This window comes from Mirounga leonina, unplaced genomic scaffold, assembly GCF_011800145.1.
Source record: "Mirounga leonina isolate KUSES-001 unplaced genomic scaffold, KU_Mleo_1.0 Mir_91, whole genome shotgun sequence".
In the NCBI taxonomy this organism is placed as follows: Eukaryota; Metazoa; Chordata; class Mammalia; order Carnivora; family Phocidae; genus Mirounga; species Mirounga leonina.
The window spans coordinates 11,226,775-11,245,803 of record NW_023270839.1 but is presented as its reverse complement, the minus strand read 5'-3'; the positions used below and the strand labels follow the sequence as shown (position 1 = coordinate 11,245,803).

Here is a 19,029-nt window from a genome sequence, read left to right as displayed (position 1 = left end):
GGAGTACTACCATCCCCATGATCTCTTTCAAAGAGGGGAATTGACATTGAGCCAGGAGACAGTTACCTGAAAAGTATGTTCTTTGGACCAAAGTATCTTAATAGATTGCCACATCCCTAAATTGAGTGGTCATGACTGAGAAAATTCGGTTGAAGCTGAATGAATGTATTTAAGAAAAAAGTTACTGGGGGCTGACTGGAAAGCTTCATTGGCAGGTTTCTAGAGCATTTAATTTCTGAGCCTTGACTGCACACCATCCCAGTCCAGATTCTGTGCCTTTTCCTCTCTTTGACTTCTAGTGTGAAACGCAGTAACTGCTACATGGTGTGGGGTGGGGATATTGTGGCCACTTCCCAAAGATCAAGTCGGAGCAACGTGGACCTGGAAATCGGCTGCCTCGTGGATCTGGCAATGGGCATGTTGTCTTTCTCCGCCAATGGGCGAGAACTCGGCACATGTTACCAGGTAAGGGTGGCTCTGGGTCCGAGCCAGCAGCATCCCCGGCCTGTGTGTGTATGGCTCTGCTCCTCATTCTTCATATTCAACATCCCCCCTACAGCCTGTGGGGTTGATGAGTCCACAGGGTTCACAACCCATCTAGGAAAAGAAACAAGAACAAAATGACTTCATTTTTACAGATAGAAAATGGGGGGAAATGTCATTGTTTATTGGTTGATCGGGTATCCTGGTCATCTTTCTAGAAGATAAGAAGGCTTTTCTTTGGTGATGGTCTCTGAAAGGTGATTCATTTATTCCATGAACATTTCTTGTGCAGCTTTCATGTTACCTGTACTATACAAGATGCAAAGTCTAAAATGTGAGCAGAGATACTCCTTGCTTTAAGAAACATCTGTGCTCAAAATATAGAGTCATAAAAAATGACTTACGTGCCAGGGTATATTCCTTTTGCAAAAAGGTGATTCTCATTCCTTATGAATTCCTTATAGGATCCTTTAAAAATGCATTTATATAAATGATGTGTTTCTCTATTTCATTGACTGTGAGGTCTAATAGAACTACTCGGGAAAACCATCAATTGCACATATGTAGGTTTACCCATTATTAACCACAAGAAGCTTTACTCTTTGAAGCAGGTTTTTTAGCCTTGATATCCAGGTAAACTTGGGAAATGCCACATATTATATCCTCTTTCTGACATTGGCAATGAACATCAGTGCAGGGCAACTTTAAAAAATACTTTAGAAAGAAACCTCTCTAACCAAGCATCTCTCATACTACTTAACCAAGAAAAGTGTTTTGGGGTTTTTTTTGGTTTTGGTTTTGGTTTTTTACTTTAACAGTAGTAGTTTTCTGTAAGTCTGGAGTTCTACAAAGCATATCTGGAAAAGGCTAAATTAAGAAATTAAATTTCTATGTTAAACTTTCTTGATACTCCCAAGGTAGAATGGAGACATATGGAGAATGTCATCAGAAAAGGAAGAGCTCACCTCTGTCAAGAGTCAGGGAAATGTTCGTTACAGAGAAAGCTTGATGTTGAAGCAAGAAAAGAATTCTTCCCTGAGAGTGAGGGGGAAGTATACTAAGGTTGAAAGAATGGCACAGGAGATATCCCCATGGAGATAGGGAAGGATAAGGTAGATTTGAGGAACAATGGCCAGCCTAGTAGGGGGCCTCTGTGGTTAGTGCTGAGAAATTCATCTGGAAAGATAGGGAGGTATTGATGGGAATTGAGCTCTTGAAGGTTTCTGACCAGAGCAGCGACATGCAGTGTTTAAGGCAGCTTAGCTAACTACAGCAGAGAAAAAACATCCCACTACTGTGTAAATGGATAAAACCCCAGATTCTACAGTCAGCCCCACGGTCCAGCCTCCAGCTGAAAAGCCTCTTGGCAGCCATTTGGCCTGTGGTTGGAGAGATGGCATCTAGAGGGGGGAGGTGAAGTAGCCACCCCAAATCTGAATTGTTTGGTGACCAAGAACAGATGGACCAAACCCTTCCTGGGGCCTGGGGATGGTGTGCTGGCATGGGGGCAGCCCCCTCCTCTCCAGCCCCTCCCTATCCTCCCAGGAAAAAGTGGAACCATCCACATCACGCAGCAGTCTGGTCCAGCCCCTGGGGCCCAACCAGCCATGCCCAGCAGGAGGCCGTTGTGAAACAGGCTTCGAGGCTGAAAGTAAAGTATCCATCTTCTGGTACTTTCTCATGATTTTACCCCCGAACCCCTGAGAAAATGCTTATATATGTTACTGCCGTCCTTCAGAATCCATTAGCTTCTTCCCATTAACTTTTGAAATGATTTTGACTGAAGGGTCCTCCCCGAGCTGCAGAGAGCTCTAAAACATCTAATAACTCTGAAGGCTAGCGGGGCTTCGGAGGTCCCTAAGTAAATAAAGAAAGAAGCCCGGGCCTTGGCAGCTCGCCTGCCTCGGGGAAGAGCCTGTGATGTTGAGGAAATGTCACAGCACAGAGCAGGACACTGTGGCTGTTGATATGTATCCGGCTTTCTCGGTAGTTCCTGGGTAACTCAGGGCTGGCCCATTGTCTTCTCTGAGCTGCGTGCTGGCGCCGACTGGCCTGAGATGCCTTCCTCCCCTGCATGCGTGTAAATCCTGCTCTCTCTGCTCAGTGGCCCCAGTCCTGCAGGCCACCCTGGGGCACCCCTGTTGTGAAGGGGAGGGTGCCAGGGCTCAGCATGGAAACCCTCGGGAGGAGGCTCACACCCGGCCAGCCCCCTTGTCATTCCAGGCAAGACACTGCTGTGCATCTGGTCCCCCGGCCGTCGGATGATTGTTATTCTGAGGCTGTGGCCATTTTCAGTTTTCAATTATCTCAAGAGGAGCAGGGCAGCAATATTTATACACTGGCTTTCTGTTCAGAAAGGACCAGTAACCAAAATAATGAGAGAGAATAATGATTCTCTCAGACGGCGTTTCTAGACCACCCCCCCACCCCGTTAAATAACTGCTATGCAATTTGAAAACCTTTTTCTCTTGCACTTAATGTAATCATGGGAGAAGTGAGAAATAAAATGTATGTTCAAGAGCTACTCCTCGGTTCTTGCCACCCAGCCACACTGCTCTGAGAACAGAGCCAGCTACAAGGCTCAGATTGATGAGACGGGCGAGCTTTCAACTCAGGCCAGTTCCTATGCCCCGACCTTCACACATGACCAGAAATAAAATGTCTGTTATTGCCGGGACAAAAGAGATCAGCCAGTGAGAAAAAGGTACCTTAAATACAAAAGGAAAATAGCCCATGGCCCTTCCCGGCAGCCTCAGATCTGGGCTCCTGCTCACATGACAATGGAAGCTCCCCATCCAGAGGCCATCCCTCCGGTCTGTCGCCAGTCCCTGCGCCTGAAACAGGACCTAGCACCCAGGACGTGCTTGGGAAGTATTTATTGCCAAACTGGCCAACCCAGCTGGGAGGCCACCGTTTCCATTTCTTACTTGCTTCTTAACAAGTTACCACAAAATTAGCAGCATAAAACCAATACATTTATTATTTCACAGTTCTGGAAGTTTGCGTTCTTGGCTCAGGTTCTCACCAGGCCAAAATCAAGGCATCAGCAGGGCCGAGCTGCCTCTCTCTGGAGGCTCTGGGAGGAATGCACTCCAAGCTCGTCCAGATTATTGTCAGGATCCAGTGTGGTTGTAGACTGCGGTTTGAGGTCCGTTTTTCCTTGCCTGCCTTTTTCCTTTCCTTTCCTTACCTTACCTCTCTGCTCCCAGAGGTGCCCACTTTCCTTCTCAAGTGCCCCTTCGATCTTCAAAGCTGATGAGAGCCTGTCCTATTCTTCTCATGCTTCAACCAATCTGACTTTGCCTTCTGCCCCCAACAAGAGAAAACACCTGCTCTTTAAAGGTTCATGTGATTGGATTAGGCCCACAAGGATAATCTCTCCGTTTTTAGGGTCAACTGGTTAGAAGCCTTACTTCCATCTATAGAATCTCTTTTGCCATGTAACATACACAATCACAGCAATAACCCTGGGGGTCAAGAAGGCCATATAAGATTCTGCTCTCACTCCCCCAGTTGCCATTTTTATCCTCCTCTACACCCATCGTGAGCCCACACTTGTGTGTTCTTCTATTTTGAGTGGTTGAAGATAAAGTTCCGTTGTTCATCATGGTGGGAGTATACTCTGCTTGGTAGAAATAAACCCATCCCTGGGCATCCTGAATGCTTTCAAAGCCCCTCCTCCTTGCAGGGGAGCTTGAAGAAGGCCCCGGCATTTGGCTGAGTGGTTTACGAAGTTTGCAGGGACCAGTCCTGAGGGACCTGAAAACATACCACCGTCTTCCGCCTGTAGGTCCCAGTACTAATGTGACCATTCAGCGTAGAAAACCTTAGGGCTGGGGGCGCCTGGGTGGCTCAGTCGTTAAGCGTCTGCCTTTGGCTCAGGTCATGATCCCAGGGTCCTGGGATCGAGCCCCGCATCGGGCTCCCTGCTCGGTGGGAAGCCTGCTTCTCCCTCTCCCTCTCCCCCTATTGTGTTCCCTCTCTCGCTGTCTCTCTCTCTGTCAAGCAAATAAATAAAATCTTTTAAAAAAAAAGAAAACCTTAGGGCTGGATGCATTTGTCTGTCCCCGTGAGCTCAGATTCGTGAGCTTCTTGCTGGTCCATGTGAAGCATCCCAGCCATCAGAGCTCTGCTCCTTGAAGCTTACAGTGACTTGAGCGTCGCAAGTTGTTCTAGATGCCACGTATCAGATATCCGAGAAATCTGGGGGCCAGCCCAAGGATGTATCAAATCAAAATTTCCTATTTGTGTCTCTTCCTGCTGCAAATTCAGGGCCTGGCGCAAAGCAGATAGATAATATGTACTAAATCACCGCGCATTAATTAAATGTCCCTTACAAAGCTTACTCCATACATCACCAGGCAGTTCTAGCAGCTGCATCCCCACATTTTGGTTTTACGGGCATATATCCCTTCATATAGTCCATGGATAGCTGAAGCATTAGGCATCAACCAAGTGTTTATACTTAGCGTGTGAGCCCCTGCAGTGTGCTGGGATCGTTCACTGTGTACTGAGCGTAAGTCTGGTTTAACCCATCTGATGACCTCTTTCATCATGAGCAAGTGGTAGCCCTAGACCATGTAGTCTTGTAAGTCACTTCCGGCCATAAAAATGTGTTTTTGTAAATCTTATGTCTAGATGCATTGAAGAAATTCACTGTGAAAAGGAAGCCTGTAATCAAATACTCTGACCAAAAGGAACCTCTGTATTCATTTTCTATTACTGTATAACGAATGACCACAGACATTGTGCCTTACAACAGCATACCCTGATGGTCTCACAGTTTCCGTGGGTCTGGAGTGGGGACACAGCCCCGCTGGGCCCTCCACTCTGTTTCACAAGGCTGCAGTCAAGGTGTCAGCCAGGCTGCATTCTTTTCCAAAGCTCGAGGTCCTTTTCTGAGTTCATGTGGTTGTTGGCAGTAGTCAGTTGCTTACATTTGTAGGTTTGAGGTTCCATTTCTTGTTGGCTGCAGCCAGGGGCACTCTCAATCCCATGATACCCCCTAAAATTTCCCTCTGGTGGCCTTTCACAGGCTCTGTTACAGCAGGGTAGCTTCCTTCTCCAAAGCCAGGTGGAGAACCTTCTCTCTAGTCTGCTGAGATGCAGTCTTACATAAATAATGTAGCCAGACCAAGGGAGTAACAATCTCTATATCTTTGCCATATTCTATTTTCTAGAAACAAGACACAGGTTCTAGGGGAGGGGACTGTACAAGAGAGTGACTCACTGGGGGCCAACTTAGGGTATGTCCATGATATTCACCATCCCCTAACAGCAAGAGAGTTGCAAGAATTTCCTAACGTCTGCATTTACTTAAAGACAAAGAACTTTGGTTAGTAGAATTAGAATCCCTTTTCTTCTTCCATTGTCTTCCTAGTCTGATCAAAACCCCTACGTCAAAATGGGCAAGTGATAAGTGGAGTCCCTGCTGTCATAAATAAATCCACACACTTCATCTAAGTGATGGCTAGAAGATAGTCAGTGAATCCCACACTATTTAATGTAGGAACTAGAATCATCAAGAGTGAGAAGGAGGTGGAAAGAAGTCCAGAGGAACCAAGTAAAACAGAGAGGTTTTAAGAAAAGGAGACAGGCTGTGGAAACAGCGTCTTATGTTATTCCAAGGAAACACCTGCCTATAAAGCAGCAGTTCTCAGCCGGGGGCGTTTTTCCCTCTACAGGACATTTGGCAATCTTCAGAGACTCTTTTAGCTGTCTTGACTGTGGTGGGGGTGGAGAGTAGTACTGACATCTTCTGGGTAGAGGCCAGGGATGGTGCGAAATATCCTACAACACACAGGACAACCCCTACAACAGAGAGTTACGCAGCCAAAAATGTCAGCAGTGCTGAGGTTGAGAAGCCTGGCCATAAGATGCCCCTTGGGGTGCTTAATCAACATCCCTTTGCCTTCAGAAATAACACTAAAGTCCTTGCACCGCTCCCTGCGATCACCTTCTATGGGCAGGAGTGATGAATGATGGTGTTCCTTGCGTGTCAGGTGTCTCCATGCTCTGTGAAGAGCCAGGACATCACATTGTTCCCTGACCAATAGCAGCCATTGCCTTCGGGGGGCACGTTGGTAGCTCCCCACATCTGACCATCCCCCTGAGCACTGGAGAAAGCGGTTGGCTGCTGTTAACAGAGAAAATAAAAGAATGTGAGATGATTCAGCCGCAAGTAGAGAGAGTGAGAGAGTGAATAAGGTAGGGGCAGTGACAGTCACTACCAATAGACAGCAGTCTCAGAATTTCTGAGCAGTGGAGATTGACCCGCCGGCTAGCTGTCTTCTTTCAGCTAAGGTTAGAATGGGGCTGTTGATTAAAACCTCCCATGACTTAGCCATCTGTGATTTTATAATTCTGAGCAAACTTCTTGATCTATTTTGCTTTCCAGGTGGAGCCCAATACCAAAGTGTTTCCAGCAGTCTTCTTGCAGCCGACGAGCACTTCCTTGTTTCAGTTTGAACTTGGGAAGCTGAAGGTATTGATCTGCCCCCTTATCCAATAGCTATGATAAAAGAAGGCAGTGTTGACCATTAGGGGAAAAATCCTAGGCCTCCGAAAACAAGGGAATCCCTTCTCATACACCATCTCACCGGTACTCCCCTCTGGCCCCTATACTTACCCATGAAACTCTTATGACAGAAGGTAGGTTCTCATTTCCCTTTCTCCCACTTCTAGTGGGTGCTGAAAGAATTAATTAACGCTAATGTAACCCATTATACAAGGTCTGAATTAAGCTGGTATAGCCTTAGAAGTCTCGGGATTCATTTGTCTCTCTGTAGTTTATACTAACCATATTGGTGATCACGGGCCGGGTCGCATTATCCAGCAACTGAGCACCTCTGTAGTGCACACATGTTTCCCTCTTTCCACCTTGCCCCAGAACGCGATGCCCCTGTCGGCAGCCATATTTAAGAGTGAAGAGAAGAACCCAGTTCCGCAGTGTCCACCTCGGCTGGACGTGCAGACCATCCAGCCTGTGCTCTGGAGCCGCATGCCCAGCAGCTTCCTGAAGGTGGAGACAGAGCGCGTGAGCGAGCGCCATGGCTGGGTGGTGCAGTGCCTGGAGCCCCTGCAGATGATGGCACTCCACATCCCGGAGGAGAACAGGTAGTGGAGGGGCCCCAGAGGATGGGGGCAGGCCTGGCAGGCAGCAAGGAAAGGGAAGGAGCCTCATTGGCCAAGGGCCCTGCTCAGTCCATTGACTCCCCAGAAACCTCCGTTTTTCTCTCCCTTCCTCACTTTCATTCTTCACTTGGAAATACAGCAGGATATTCAGTATGATATGCCTGCCACAAGCCTTCACCGTAGCTCCGAGTGCCTGCAGTCAGGAACATTTCCAACCGTTTAATTAAAAACTCCAATGTGACCCTGAAATAATGACAAGAATGGGGAAAATGAGGCATACCTAGCTTGCTTAGAGAATAAAGAATGGGCTCCTGGGCTCCTTCTGCTAAGAGGTACTCTTGGATTATGGCCTACATTCAATCTCAGCACTCTCACTTTCTGGGCTTGTGGCCTTGGGTAAATTACTTGCTTCCATTTCCTCATGATTCAGTAAAATACATGACCACCCAAAGGACTGCTGGGAGAAACAAATGAAATTGTGTAGGTAAAATCTAGTAGAGTTTCTATATGTCATAAGAATTAAATAAATTTTATTGTTAACATATTATGACCCCTTGATCTGTTGGGCGAAAACAAAGTAACGGGGAGTAGAAGGATTTGACACCTGAACAGCTGCCATTTGAGTATTCGACTGGGTCATGGACTGAGGCAAGACAGACTAGTGGAGGCAGGAACAGGAAAAGATAGGGGGCCAGCCAAGTAAGTCAATTGCAGAGGATCCTCACATCCATGATGGAAGAGCAAGACAAAACAGAAAACCTGAGCAGGGAGCAGAGACCGTGGGCCCCCACAGATGAGGGAGCAACACACTGACTTCCAAATAGGCTTCTAAAGTCAGGAAGGAGAAAGTGAATTGATTATGCCAACTGTACTCAGGTGGGAAAGTGTTTTCTCTTTGGACAAGAGCACAAGTGTGTTTGTTTTCAGGGGAAGGAAAGCCCCGTAGATGATGGCAGATTGGAGATGATACAGATGGTGTATGTGGCAGATGGACGGAGGGCTTCAGCTTCATCTTCTGAGGAGCTCTTATATCAGAAACTGAAGTCCCCCTTATACCTACAGATAAGAGGACCAAGGCACCTCTATTACATACCTGAATGTTTTCAGTTTTTCAGTTGGGAGGTTTTCCTTAAGAAGGAAGACTTTCATATTTGGGAAACCAAGTCTTTAAGTCTTTCGGACTTTTGAGATTCTTATAGTTAGAGAAGGAGGATTATCAGGAACTGAGATGTGGACCAGAACTGAGAGAAGACTGATAATCTGTGAGGGAAAGTAGGGTAGAGGCTCCTCCATCCTTCTATCCCCTCTGCCTTCATTGAGTTGGGTGCAATCCCTGGGGATTCAAAGAGAAGCACTCCGCTGAACTCGGGCATATTCTTCTCCCCGTGGAGTGGTTGATTGCTTGTCCCCCGCAGGTGTGTGGACGTCCTGGAGCTCTGTGAGCAGGAGGACCTGATGCAGTTCCATTACCACACACTGCGACTCTACAGCGCCGTGTGCGCCTTGGGAAACAGCCGGGTGGCCTACGCCCTGTGTGGCCACGTCGACCTCTCCCAGCTCTTCTATGCCATCGACAACAAGTACCTCCCTGGCCTCCTTCGCTCTGGTTTCTATGACCTGCTCATCAGCATCCACCTGGCCAACGCTAAGGAGAGGAAGCTAATGATGAAGAATGAGTACATCATTCCCATCACCAGCACCACCAGGAATGTCCGCCTGTACCCAGACGAGTCCAAGAGGCATGGGCTGCCGGGGGTGGGCCTGAGAACATGCCTCAAGCCAGGGTTCAGGTTCTCCACCCCTTGCTTTGTTGTGACCAGCGAGGAGCACCAGAAGCAGAGCCCTGAGATCCCCTTGGAGATTCTCAAGACAAAGGCGCTGAGCATGCTGACGGAGGCAGTGCAGCACAGCGGGGCTCATATCCGGGACCCCGTCGGCGGGTCTGTGGAGTTCCAGTTTGTGCCTGTGCTGAAACTCATCGGGACCCTGCTGGTCATGGGGGTGTTTGATGATGATGATGTCCGGCAGATCCTCCTCCTGATCGATCCCTCTGTGTTTGGGGAGCACAGTGCGGAGACAGAGGATGGAGCAGAGAAGGAGGAAGTGACCCAGGTGGAGGAGAAGGCAGTGGAGGCTGGGGAAAAGGCCGGCAAGGAGGCTCCAGTCAAAGGCTTGTTGCAGACCCGACTGCCAGAGTCCGTCAAACTGCAGGTAACTCAGGGCAGCCAAGTCCCTGCCCTTGAAAAGAGCTGGGGAGGGTGAGAGTACAGCCTGGAGGTAAGGCTGGGACTCAGGGCACCGGCCTAAACCTGGGGTGTAGCAGAGATGCCGAGAGAGAGCATTCGCTGGTCATGCTTGTTTCTGACACGAAGTGTACTCGCTAGGTCAAAAGAAAAATACTAACTCTTACCAATAAGGCATATGCTTTATTTTTAAGATTTATTTATTTATTTGAGTGAGAGAGAGCAAGTGAGCATGGGGGGGGAGGGGCAGAGGAAGAGGGAGAGAGAAACCTAAGCAGACTCCACGCTAAGCGTGGAGCCTGACATGGGGCTCAATCCCAAAACCGTGAGATCACAACCGGAGCCAAAACCAAGATTCAGACCCCCAACCAACTGTGCCACCCAGGCATCCCAAGGCATGAGTTTTAGAATTGTTTTTATGGAACTAGTGATGGATGGACCCTGATCTTACCTCTTACTTTTGGGACTAAATGGCTCCTTGGTGAGATCTGTCTGGAGAGGAGGAGGAATCTTTGGCTGTGGAACAGACCAGAGGAACTGGCTCATGGGGTGGCCACGCTCACCACCTGCTCTCATCTGTTGCCATGTTCTGATCACCAAGCCTATGGAGACCTGTTGCACTGGCATTCAAATCAATGGCCCTCTGAGCTAAGAAAAAGAGTCTTGCTCACTTAGAGCTGCCCCCTTGTCATCACCCAGGAAACCTCAACATTTCCTAAGCATAGTCTTACCAGATGTAGGCTAGCATCGGTGATGCATTGAAGATGATCACTTTTGTCTTCTGGGCACTGAGAAAAGAGAGATGAAAGTGAACAGAGCAGAACAGTCTTTCCAGAGAGTCAGCCTGACTGAGGCCACTTACTCTATACGCTTTCCAAGTCAGTAGCCTACCAAAGCCTTAGCATTACGATTTGTAAAATGTGGATGATAATATAATAAAACATAATATTCAAATTTATCATTATAAAATGCAATATGGAATGTATTTTATCATAAAACATATTATAATAATCTCCAAATGATGCTTTCTTACCCAATGTGATGGGATTGGTAGGTGGTCAGATAGTCAAAACACTGCATATGGAGAAGAAGCATAACAAATTTTACATATATGCCTTCAACAATTTTATTAAAACATAATGTGCTCTTCTAATGTGGAGCCAAGACCTTTTCTTTAATGTGAATCCCGGACTGGCATGTGGAATCCTCCCTTTTGCATCATTGACACCTGTCATGCACAGTTTGATGTGCATAATGGCCAGTTGGGGGATCTTTAAAATAGACTGTGGATTTAGAGGTAATTGAAAAGCAACCTGAGCACGGAATACTTCTAGTATTCTAGAATCATTAAAATGATTTCCCCCCAATATTTTGTAGTTGTCTAACTCACACCCAACTTTTAGTATTTTTTTAAAAAAACAACTTGCCTTTGGGCACCTGAGTGGTGCAGTCAGTTAAGCATCCAACTCTTGGTTTCAGCTTAGGTCGTGATCTCAGGGTCATGAGATCGAATCCCACATCGGGCTCCATGCTCAGCACAGAGTCTGCTTGAGTTTCTCTCCCTCTGCCCCTCCCTCCATGCGTGTGCATTCTCTCTCTCAAATAAATAAATAAATCTTAAAAAAAACTTGCCTTTTACAGATGTTCCCTAGTCATTCACCTTGGTTTTCCTATTTCATCGGTGCACATTCCTTCTAATTAAATGTTGTCACTCTCATCACAAGTGTGATGGACATGTGCTCTGGTGCTAGTTCACCTGGCTGAGGCAGAGCTGGGCAGGTGTGCCGGAGACTGTCCTGTTATGTAAGAGCACACCACCATCAGGGGCTTTGCTGTCTGTGCCCAGACCGACTGGAGAGTGTCTGTTAGTCATGTGAAAGGGGAAGTGGAGATGGGTTCATAAATATTTTAATATTTATTATTTAATAATTAATATTTAATAATTTACTAACTCACTAAGTTATGGCTATTGTTCTTACTAATAAAAGTTCAAATAGTGATAAGATTAGTAATAGTTAACAGTCCAAAAGAACTAATGACAGAAAAACATGGCCAACAAACGAAAAGAAAGAAAGAGGGCACCTGGGTGGCTCAGTTGGTTAAGCGACTGCCTTCAGCTCAGGTCATGATCCTGGAGTCCCTGGATCGAGCCCCGCATCGGGCTCCCTGCTTTGCCGGGAGCCTGCTTCTACCTCTCCCACTTCCCCCTGCTTATGTTCCCTCTCTCGCTGTCTCTCTCTCTGTCAAATAAATAAATAAAATCTTTAGAAAGAGAGAGAGAGAAGGAAGGCAGGAAGGAAGGAAGGAAGGAAGGAAGGAAGGAAGGAAGGAAGGAAGGAAAGAAAGGAGGAAGAAAAAAAAAGAAAAGAAAAGAAAGATGGAGAGGGGAACAGAAGTCTTTAGTTCCTGTCATCCAGAGCCAGAAGTTGTCAGGAAGGATCCAGAACTCACCTGTGCAATTCAGTGGTGGTTCCTACCTGGAGGTGAGAGCCATGGAGGAACTCTCTTAGGAATGCCGTTCTCCCTCGCCACAGGCAGATTTATTCTGTCTTTGGTGAGCTCATTTTCCTGTCGTTCTCCAGGCCTTAGGATAAAGAGCTGGTGTCTGGATTCAGGCTGACTTGGAATCCAGTGATGGCTCCATGGTTACTGTGTGAGCCTGGGCAAGTCGCTTAGAGCACCTGAGGCTCAGTGTTACCCTCTGTAAAATGGGGATGCCAGCAGCTTAACCAATGTATGCAAAGTATTGTTAAATTAGCATAAATATTCGCTTGTGTTGCAGATGTGTGAGCTCCTCAGCCATCTCTGTGACTGCGAGCTGCAACATCGAGTGGAGGCCATTGTGGCATTTGGCGACATTTATGTCTCCAAACTCCAGGCAAATCAGAAGTCCCGCTACAATGAGCTCATGCAGGCCTTGAACATGTCCGCAGCCCTGACTGCCCGGAAGACCAGGGAGTTCCGCTCCCCGCCACAGGAGCAGGTAAGAAACTTCCTGAGCCTCCATGTCATTCCTACGGAAGAACTTGAACCTCACGGAACAGGGCACATGAAGCGTTTATATGCCTGGGGTGGCCATGAGAGCTGTGGGTGATTAAATGACCCAGCACAATGCCAGGGGACAGGCCTGGGCTTACGCTGATGGCAACGAGGAGCATCTGCCACTTAGATGGGGAAGAAAACCCATCCCAAACTGCACGTGGGCACGGCTTACTCCCCTCCCTTGCTCACTCGTCCCCATTACCTATCACTGAGTCAAAGACCACATCACTTTCATAGCAGCAAGGATCTGACGTTAGAAGAACGTCTGTCCAGAGCTGCCATCTTGCATCCCCGCATGTGTGCACCTAATCTCAGCTGGTCCGCCCGAGACCCCCTGAGCGCCAACCCTGTTCCCCCGCACGGTCCCATTTCCGCTCCAACAAGATGAAAGAAACTATCATGAACCAGGAGAAACTTGCCAAACTGCAAGCACAAGTGCGCATTGGTGGGAAAGGAACTGCTCGCCGAAAGAAGGTGGTTCATAGAATGGCTACAGCAGATGATAAAAAACTTCAGTTCTCCTTAAAGAAGTTAGGGGTAAACAATATCTGTGGTACTGAAGAAGTGAATATGTTCACAAGCCAAGGAACAGTGATCCACTTTAACACCCCCAAGGTTCAGGCATCGCTGGCCGCGAACACTTCCACCATTCCAGGCCATGCTGAGACAAAGCAGCTGACAGAAATGCCACCCAGTACCCTTTTTTTTTTTTTTTTAAAGATTTTCTTATTTATTTGAGAGAGACAGAGAGAGCACAGGCAGGTGGAAAGGCAGAGAGAGAGGAAGAAGCAGACTCCCCTCGGAGCAGGGAGCCCATGTGGGGCTCGACCCCAGGACCTGGAGATCATGACCTGAGCTGAAGGCAGACGCCCAACCATCTGAGCCACCCAGGAGCCCCAATGCTACCCAGTATCTTAAACCAACTTGGTGCAGACAATCTGACTAAGAAGACTGGCTGAAGCTCTGTCCAAACAGTTGTGGCTGGAAAAGCACCACTTGCTACCGGAGAGGAGGATGATGGTGAAGTTCCAGATCTTGTGGAGAATTTTGATGAAGCTTCCAAGAATGAAGCAAACTGAATTGAGTCAACTTCTGAAGAACATAAAACCTGAAGAAGTTACTGGGAGCTGCTATTTTATCTTATGACTGCTTTTTAAAATTTTGTTCATGGATCTGATAAAATCTAGATCTCTAATATTTTGAAGCCCAAGCCCCTTGGACACTGCAGCTCTTTTCAGTTTTTGCTTATACACAATTCCTTCTCTGCAGCTAATTAAGCTGAAGAAGCCTGGGAATAAAATTTGAAACAAGGTTAATAAAGTTCTTTGCCTAGGAAAAAAAAAAAAAAGAAGAAGACGAACGTCTGTCCAGTCCTTGCAGAAGTCACTGCTTTCTGTCAGAGATCAACAGAGCATGGTCAACACTTCCCGATTGATGAGAGTAGATGCACAGTCTTCTCGTCCCCTTGCCCCATGACCAAGACCCTTGTAAAGCCTCCCAGCCCCTGGAAGCTAGGAGAGCAGGACTGGGCAAGTGAGGTCCCTTCTGTGAGGTATTGTCTTCATTCTTTGCAGTGCCCCCACCTTGTGGTCAGTCTTGCCCAGGTGGGAGGGCTTGAAAGACTGAGGGTCCTCATGAGCAACTTGCAGAGGAGGGCGGGACAGCTGGTGGAATAGTACTTTGTTTTTGTCCCTCTGCTCAGCTGTTCACGTATATCCTGCAGGCTGCTTGGCCCCAGCTCCCTAAGTGCTCCACGCCAGAAGCTCTTTCAGTGAAGAAATTTGTTTTCAGTCTCTGAAACCAGATCTTTGGATCTTATCTATATTGAATAAGCAGCCTATCCATAAATTGTTGTCAGTATAATTACCACCATTTGGTATTAATGGTACAACTTGGTCTAATTACTTTCCTAACCTATTTTGTAGAACATAGATATTTATATCGGCTTAAAAATGAACTACATCTCTTGGCTTTTAAAAGATGCCTTTGAGGGCGCCTGGGTGGCTCAGTCGTTAAGCGTCTGCCTTCGGCTCAGGTCATGATCCCGGGGTCCTGGGATCGAGTCCCACATCGGGCTCCTTGCTCAGCACAGAGCCTGCCTCTCCCTCTGCCTGCCTGCCACTCCCCCTGCTTATGCTCTCTCTCTCTCTCACTCTCTCTGTGTCAAATAAATAAATAAAATCTTTTAAAAAAAAGATGCCTTTGAATGATACCGGCCTTGAAAAGAGTAGGTGAAGCTTATCATCTCTTTGCTGGAGGCAAAATGAGAAAGCCCTTTCAATTGACAGGAGGAGGTAATTCGCACCATGCTGAGGGAAGTGCAGCGAGCCTGAATTACTCTTGAAGGCTTTACAAATGTTGTCTGGCTGCCTTTAGACTAGCAACAGGTGTGTGTGAACGTTTCCCATTTTGTTGGGCAAACGCTGACTTGTTTTGGAAGTAATGGGATAGAAGCACGATGTGCCTGGCTCCTGTCCTGGGCCTCCCCCGTTGCTCGCTGTGTGGTCTTGGGCAATCGCCTTTCTACGTCTTAGGGTTTTCAGCTGTAAAATGAGGATGTCTGTATCTCCCTCCCTCCCTTCTTGTGAGGATCCCATGAGATAATGTGTTTAGATTACTGAGCAGGATACGTGACATACAGTACACATCCTGTACGTGCCATCATTAGCTCCCATGTTGGAGGTATTTGCATTTGCCTCATGCCATGTTCTCTGACCTTCTGCCAGCGACTCACTTCTGCCAGTGAGTAGAGTTTATGTTATGTCTGTTTTCTGAGGCATCTGCTCAACCCAGCTAGGATGCGTTGTCCATCTAAGACTGTCCTCATGGACCCAGCCTATGATCCTGGCTCCTGGAAGGGCCACACTGGCTCCCACTTCTCCTTTACCCCTGCCTGCTGTGATTCTTGAGCGACCTCAGAATCACCAGAAAGTCCTAATAAAACAGATTGCGGACCCCCCCACCCCGGGGCTCCTAAGTCAGTAGCTCTAGTGTGATGCCCAGGAATTTATACTTTGAGCAAGTTTCCAGGTCTAGGAATGAAATGAAAGAAGGAACACTAATTGCTATCAAATTCAGCTATCCCACCTACCACGCCTCTCAGTATTCATTTCTAGAAAGAACCTACCAACAGAGCTCTCTAAATAATTCAGAATTGAATATCAACAAAGGAGAATTTAGATCAATTTCAGGGGATAGCACTGCAAAATCACTTGGAGGATTGGATGCATAAGAATTAGAATTTTAAAACAGTGATATGAGTCTCTCATCTTTCTGTAACCTTTGAGGAGAAAATAAAGGTTTTCAGCCTTATCTCTATGTAGTATAGAGAGATGAAAAAAACATACTTGGTGGATGTTACCAAGTACAAAAGGAGGCAAAACTAAGATCAGTCCAATGGTTGTTGGCAAATTAGCCAGGCATAGTCAGTAAGCCTTTGACTTTAAAAAGGGCATCATTAAAGGGTATGCCCTGTGGAGGAGAAAATTCAGCTCACTCCCCATCTGGTTTTCTGCCCTGCAGGCTGGTGGGCTCCTGCTTCCCAAGTGTTCTACCTAAGGAATGATCTTTCAGCAAAGAAATTATTTTTGACTCTCAAGCTAGATCTTCAAATTTTCTTTTTATTTAATAAACAACTTATCAATATATGTTGATATAATTACCAGGTCTAACATTGTAGAACAACCACAAAAATTACTTTTCTAACCTGTTTTATGTATTATTTTATTACAAACAGTACTTCTATCTACTTCCAAAAAATTGTTTGCAGTAGTAGCTTTAAATAAGGATCTTCCTAACAACATTAAATATGGTTTTTCATGGTTTAATAAAAGAGATTATAGGGCACCTGGGTGGCTCAGTTGGTTAAGCGACTGCCTTCGGCTCAGGTCATGATCCTGGAGTCCTGGGATCGAGTCCCGCATCGGGCTCCCTGCTCGGCAGGGAGTCTGCTTCTCCCTCTGACCCTCCCCCCTCTCATGCTCTCTGTCTCTTATTCTCTCTCTCTCAAATAAATAAATAAAATCTTTAAAAAAATTTAAAAAAAAATAAATAAAATAAAAGAGATTATAACGTTTTTTAACCTAAAAATCCTAAACAGAAGGAGAAAATACCTTTGCCTGGTGTGTGGGTTACCCTGGGGTCGTGGGTCTTTGGAAAGAATTGAGACATTCCCAAATCTGAGCAGGAAATGAATGACTTCATTTTCACCAACTTGTCATTAATCTCTGATAGCATTTCTTTAATTATTGATGTAGGCAGCAAAGCAAATACGTGACTTTTCCAGCAACAGAAATTGCCTGGTTTTTTTTTCCATGTTGTATTACACTGGTTGTCATACATTGAAATATCATTTACATTCATCACTACTTCAAGATCACTGTGGATATGAGACCCACCACCAGATCTTTTTGTCTAATGAGCTAATAAACAAGTACATATATTCCTATATCACAGATTTCTTTTTTATGGTCTTGATAACTAGATTTCAGTATAATTGTTTCTCTATGTAATTTTCTATATTTTACGGTATGTATTCAAAATATTTGAATACAGGGGGTTTCAACAGACTGTCAGAATCATCCATGATATAAAAACAGTTAAGAATCCCTGAGACAAGATGTCCATCGACAGATGAATGGATAAAGAAGATGTGGTATATATATACAATGGAATATTATGCAGCCATCAAAAGGAATGAGATCTTGCCATTTGCAACGACGTGGATGGAACTGGAGGGTATCATGTTGAGTGAAATAAGTCAAAAAGAGAAAGACATGTATCATATGATCTCACTGATATGAGGAATTCTTAATCGCAGGAATCAAACTGAGGGTTGTTGGAGTGGGGGGTGGGGTGGGAGGGATGGGGTGACTGGGTGATAGACACTGGGGAGGGTATGTGCTCTGGTAAGCGCTGTGAATTGTGCAAGACTGTTGAATCTCAGATCTGTACCTCTGAAACAAATAATGCAATATATGTTAAGAAAAAAAAAAAAAAAAAGAATCCCTGAGACAAAACTATAAAGGAAAAGGTGATAGTTTAACTACATGTTAAAACCTACATGTCAATAAAAAAATCCTGTAAAGTTAAAAGCTCACTAAAATCCAGGAAATATATTTGGAGTATATATTATGAAGAGTTAATAGTCTAGGGATGTGCAAAATAAAATACAGATTAATTTTTAAAAAGAAAATTTCTCAACAGAAAAATGGAGGAAGACATAAACAGGAAATTTATAAAATATGAAATAGGGGCACCTGGGTGGCTCGGTTGGTTAGGCGTCCAACTCTTGATCTCAGCCCAGGTCATGATCTCAGGGTCATGAGTTCAAGCCCTTTGTTGGGCTCCACACAGGGCATAGAGCCTACTTTAAAAAAAAAAGAAAGAAAGAAAGAAAAATGGTCCTTAAGTATGGAAAAACAAAATTCAACCTCACCAATTAAATGCAAATTAAAGCAACAGGGATATGATATTTTTCACGCATTAAATTGGAAAATATTTGAAAATATGTTAATTCTCACTACCGTAATGGAGATGGCAAAGTAATACACACTCTTGTATAAAGTTGGTAATAATGCAAATTGTTGTGAGCTTTCTGGAGGGTGATTTGGCAATTCATATCAAAAGCCATTAAAATACGCAGATCTTTTGATCCAGTCGTTTTGTTTCTAGGAGTTTATCCTAAGAAAAATGATCAGAAATGTGAACAAAAATTATGTAAAAGGAAATGCAAACTTTATAAGGACAAAGAAATGGAAACAATTTAAATATATCTTAACAAATCGTAATTTTATGTACATTTTACATTAGTTGCTATTCATCCATATGATGAAATACAGTGTACCTATTAAAAATCAGTAAGGGGCGCCTGGGTGGCTCAGTCGGTTAAGCGTCTGCCTTTGGCTCGGGTCCTGATCCCAGGGTCCTGGGATCGAGCCCCGCATCGGGCTCCCTGCTCAGCAGAAGGCCTGCTTCTCCCTCTGCCACTTGCTCTGCTTGTGTTCCCTCTCTTCCTGTGTCTCTCTCTGTCAAATAAATAAATAAAATCTTTAAAAAAAAAATAATAAAATAAGAAAAGGCTCAAGATAAATTGTTAAGTGGAAAATCAGACTTCAAATATGTTTAA

The 19,029-nt window shown here is 45.5% G+C and overlaps 1 protein-coding gene across 1 annotated transcript in view; it reads left to right on the top strand.

Moving 5' to 3' along the window:
* RYR3 (ryanodine receptor 3) overlaps nucleotides 1–19,029 on the top strand; it is a 508,260-nt gene that overhangs the window by 329,968 nt on the left and 159,263 nt on the right. Inside the window, exons 32-36 of the mRNA XM_034994885.1 lie at nucleotides 300–465; nucleotides 6,881–6,967; nucleotides 7,373–7,599; nucleotides 9,033–9,828; nucleotides 12,643–12,843. Coding sequence (XP_034850776.1) covers nucleotides 300–465; nucleotides 6,881–6,967; nucleotides 7,373–7,599; nucleotides 9,033–9,828; nucleotides 12,643–12,843 — 1,477 coding nt within the window. The remainder of the gene's footprint in view (nucleotides 1–299; nucleotides 466–6,880; nucleotides 6,968–7,372; nucleotides 7,600–9,032; nucleotides 9,829–12,642; nucleotides 12,844–19,029) is intronic.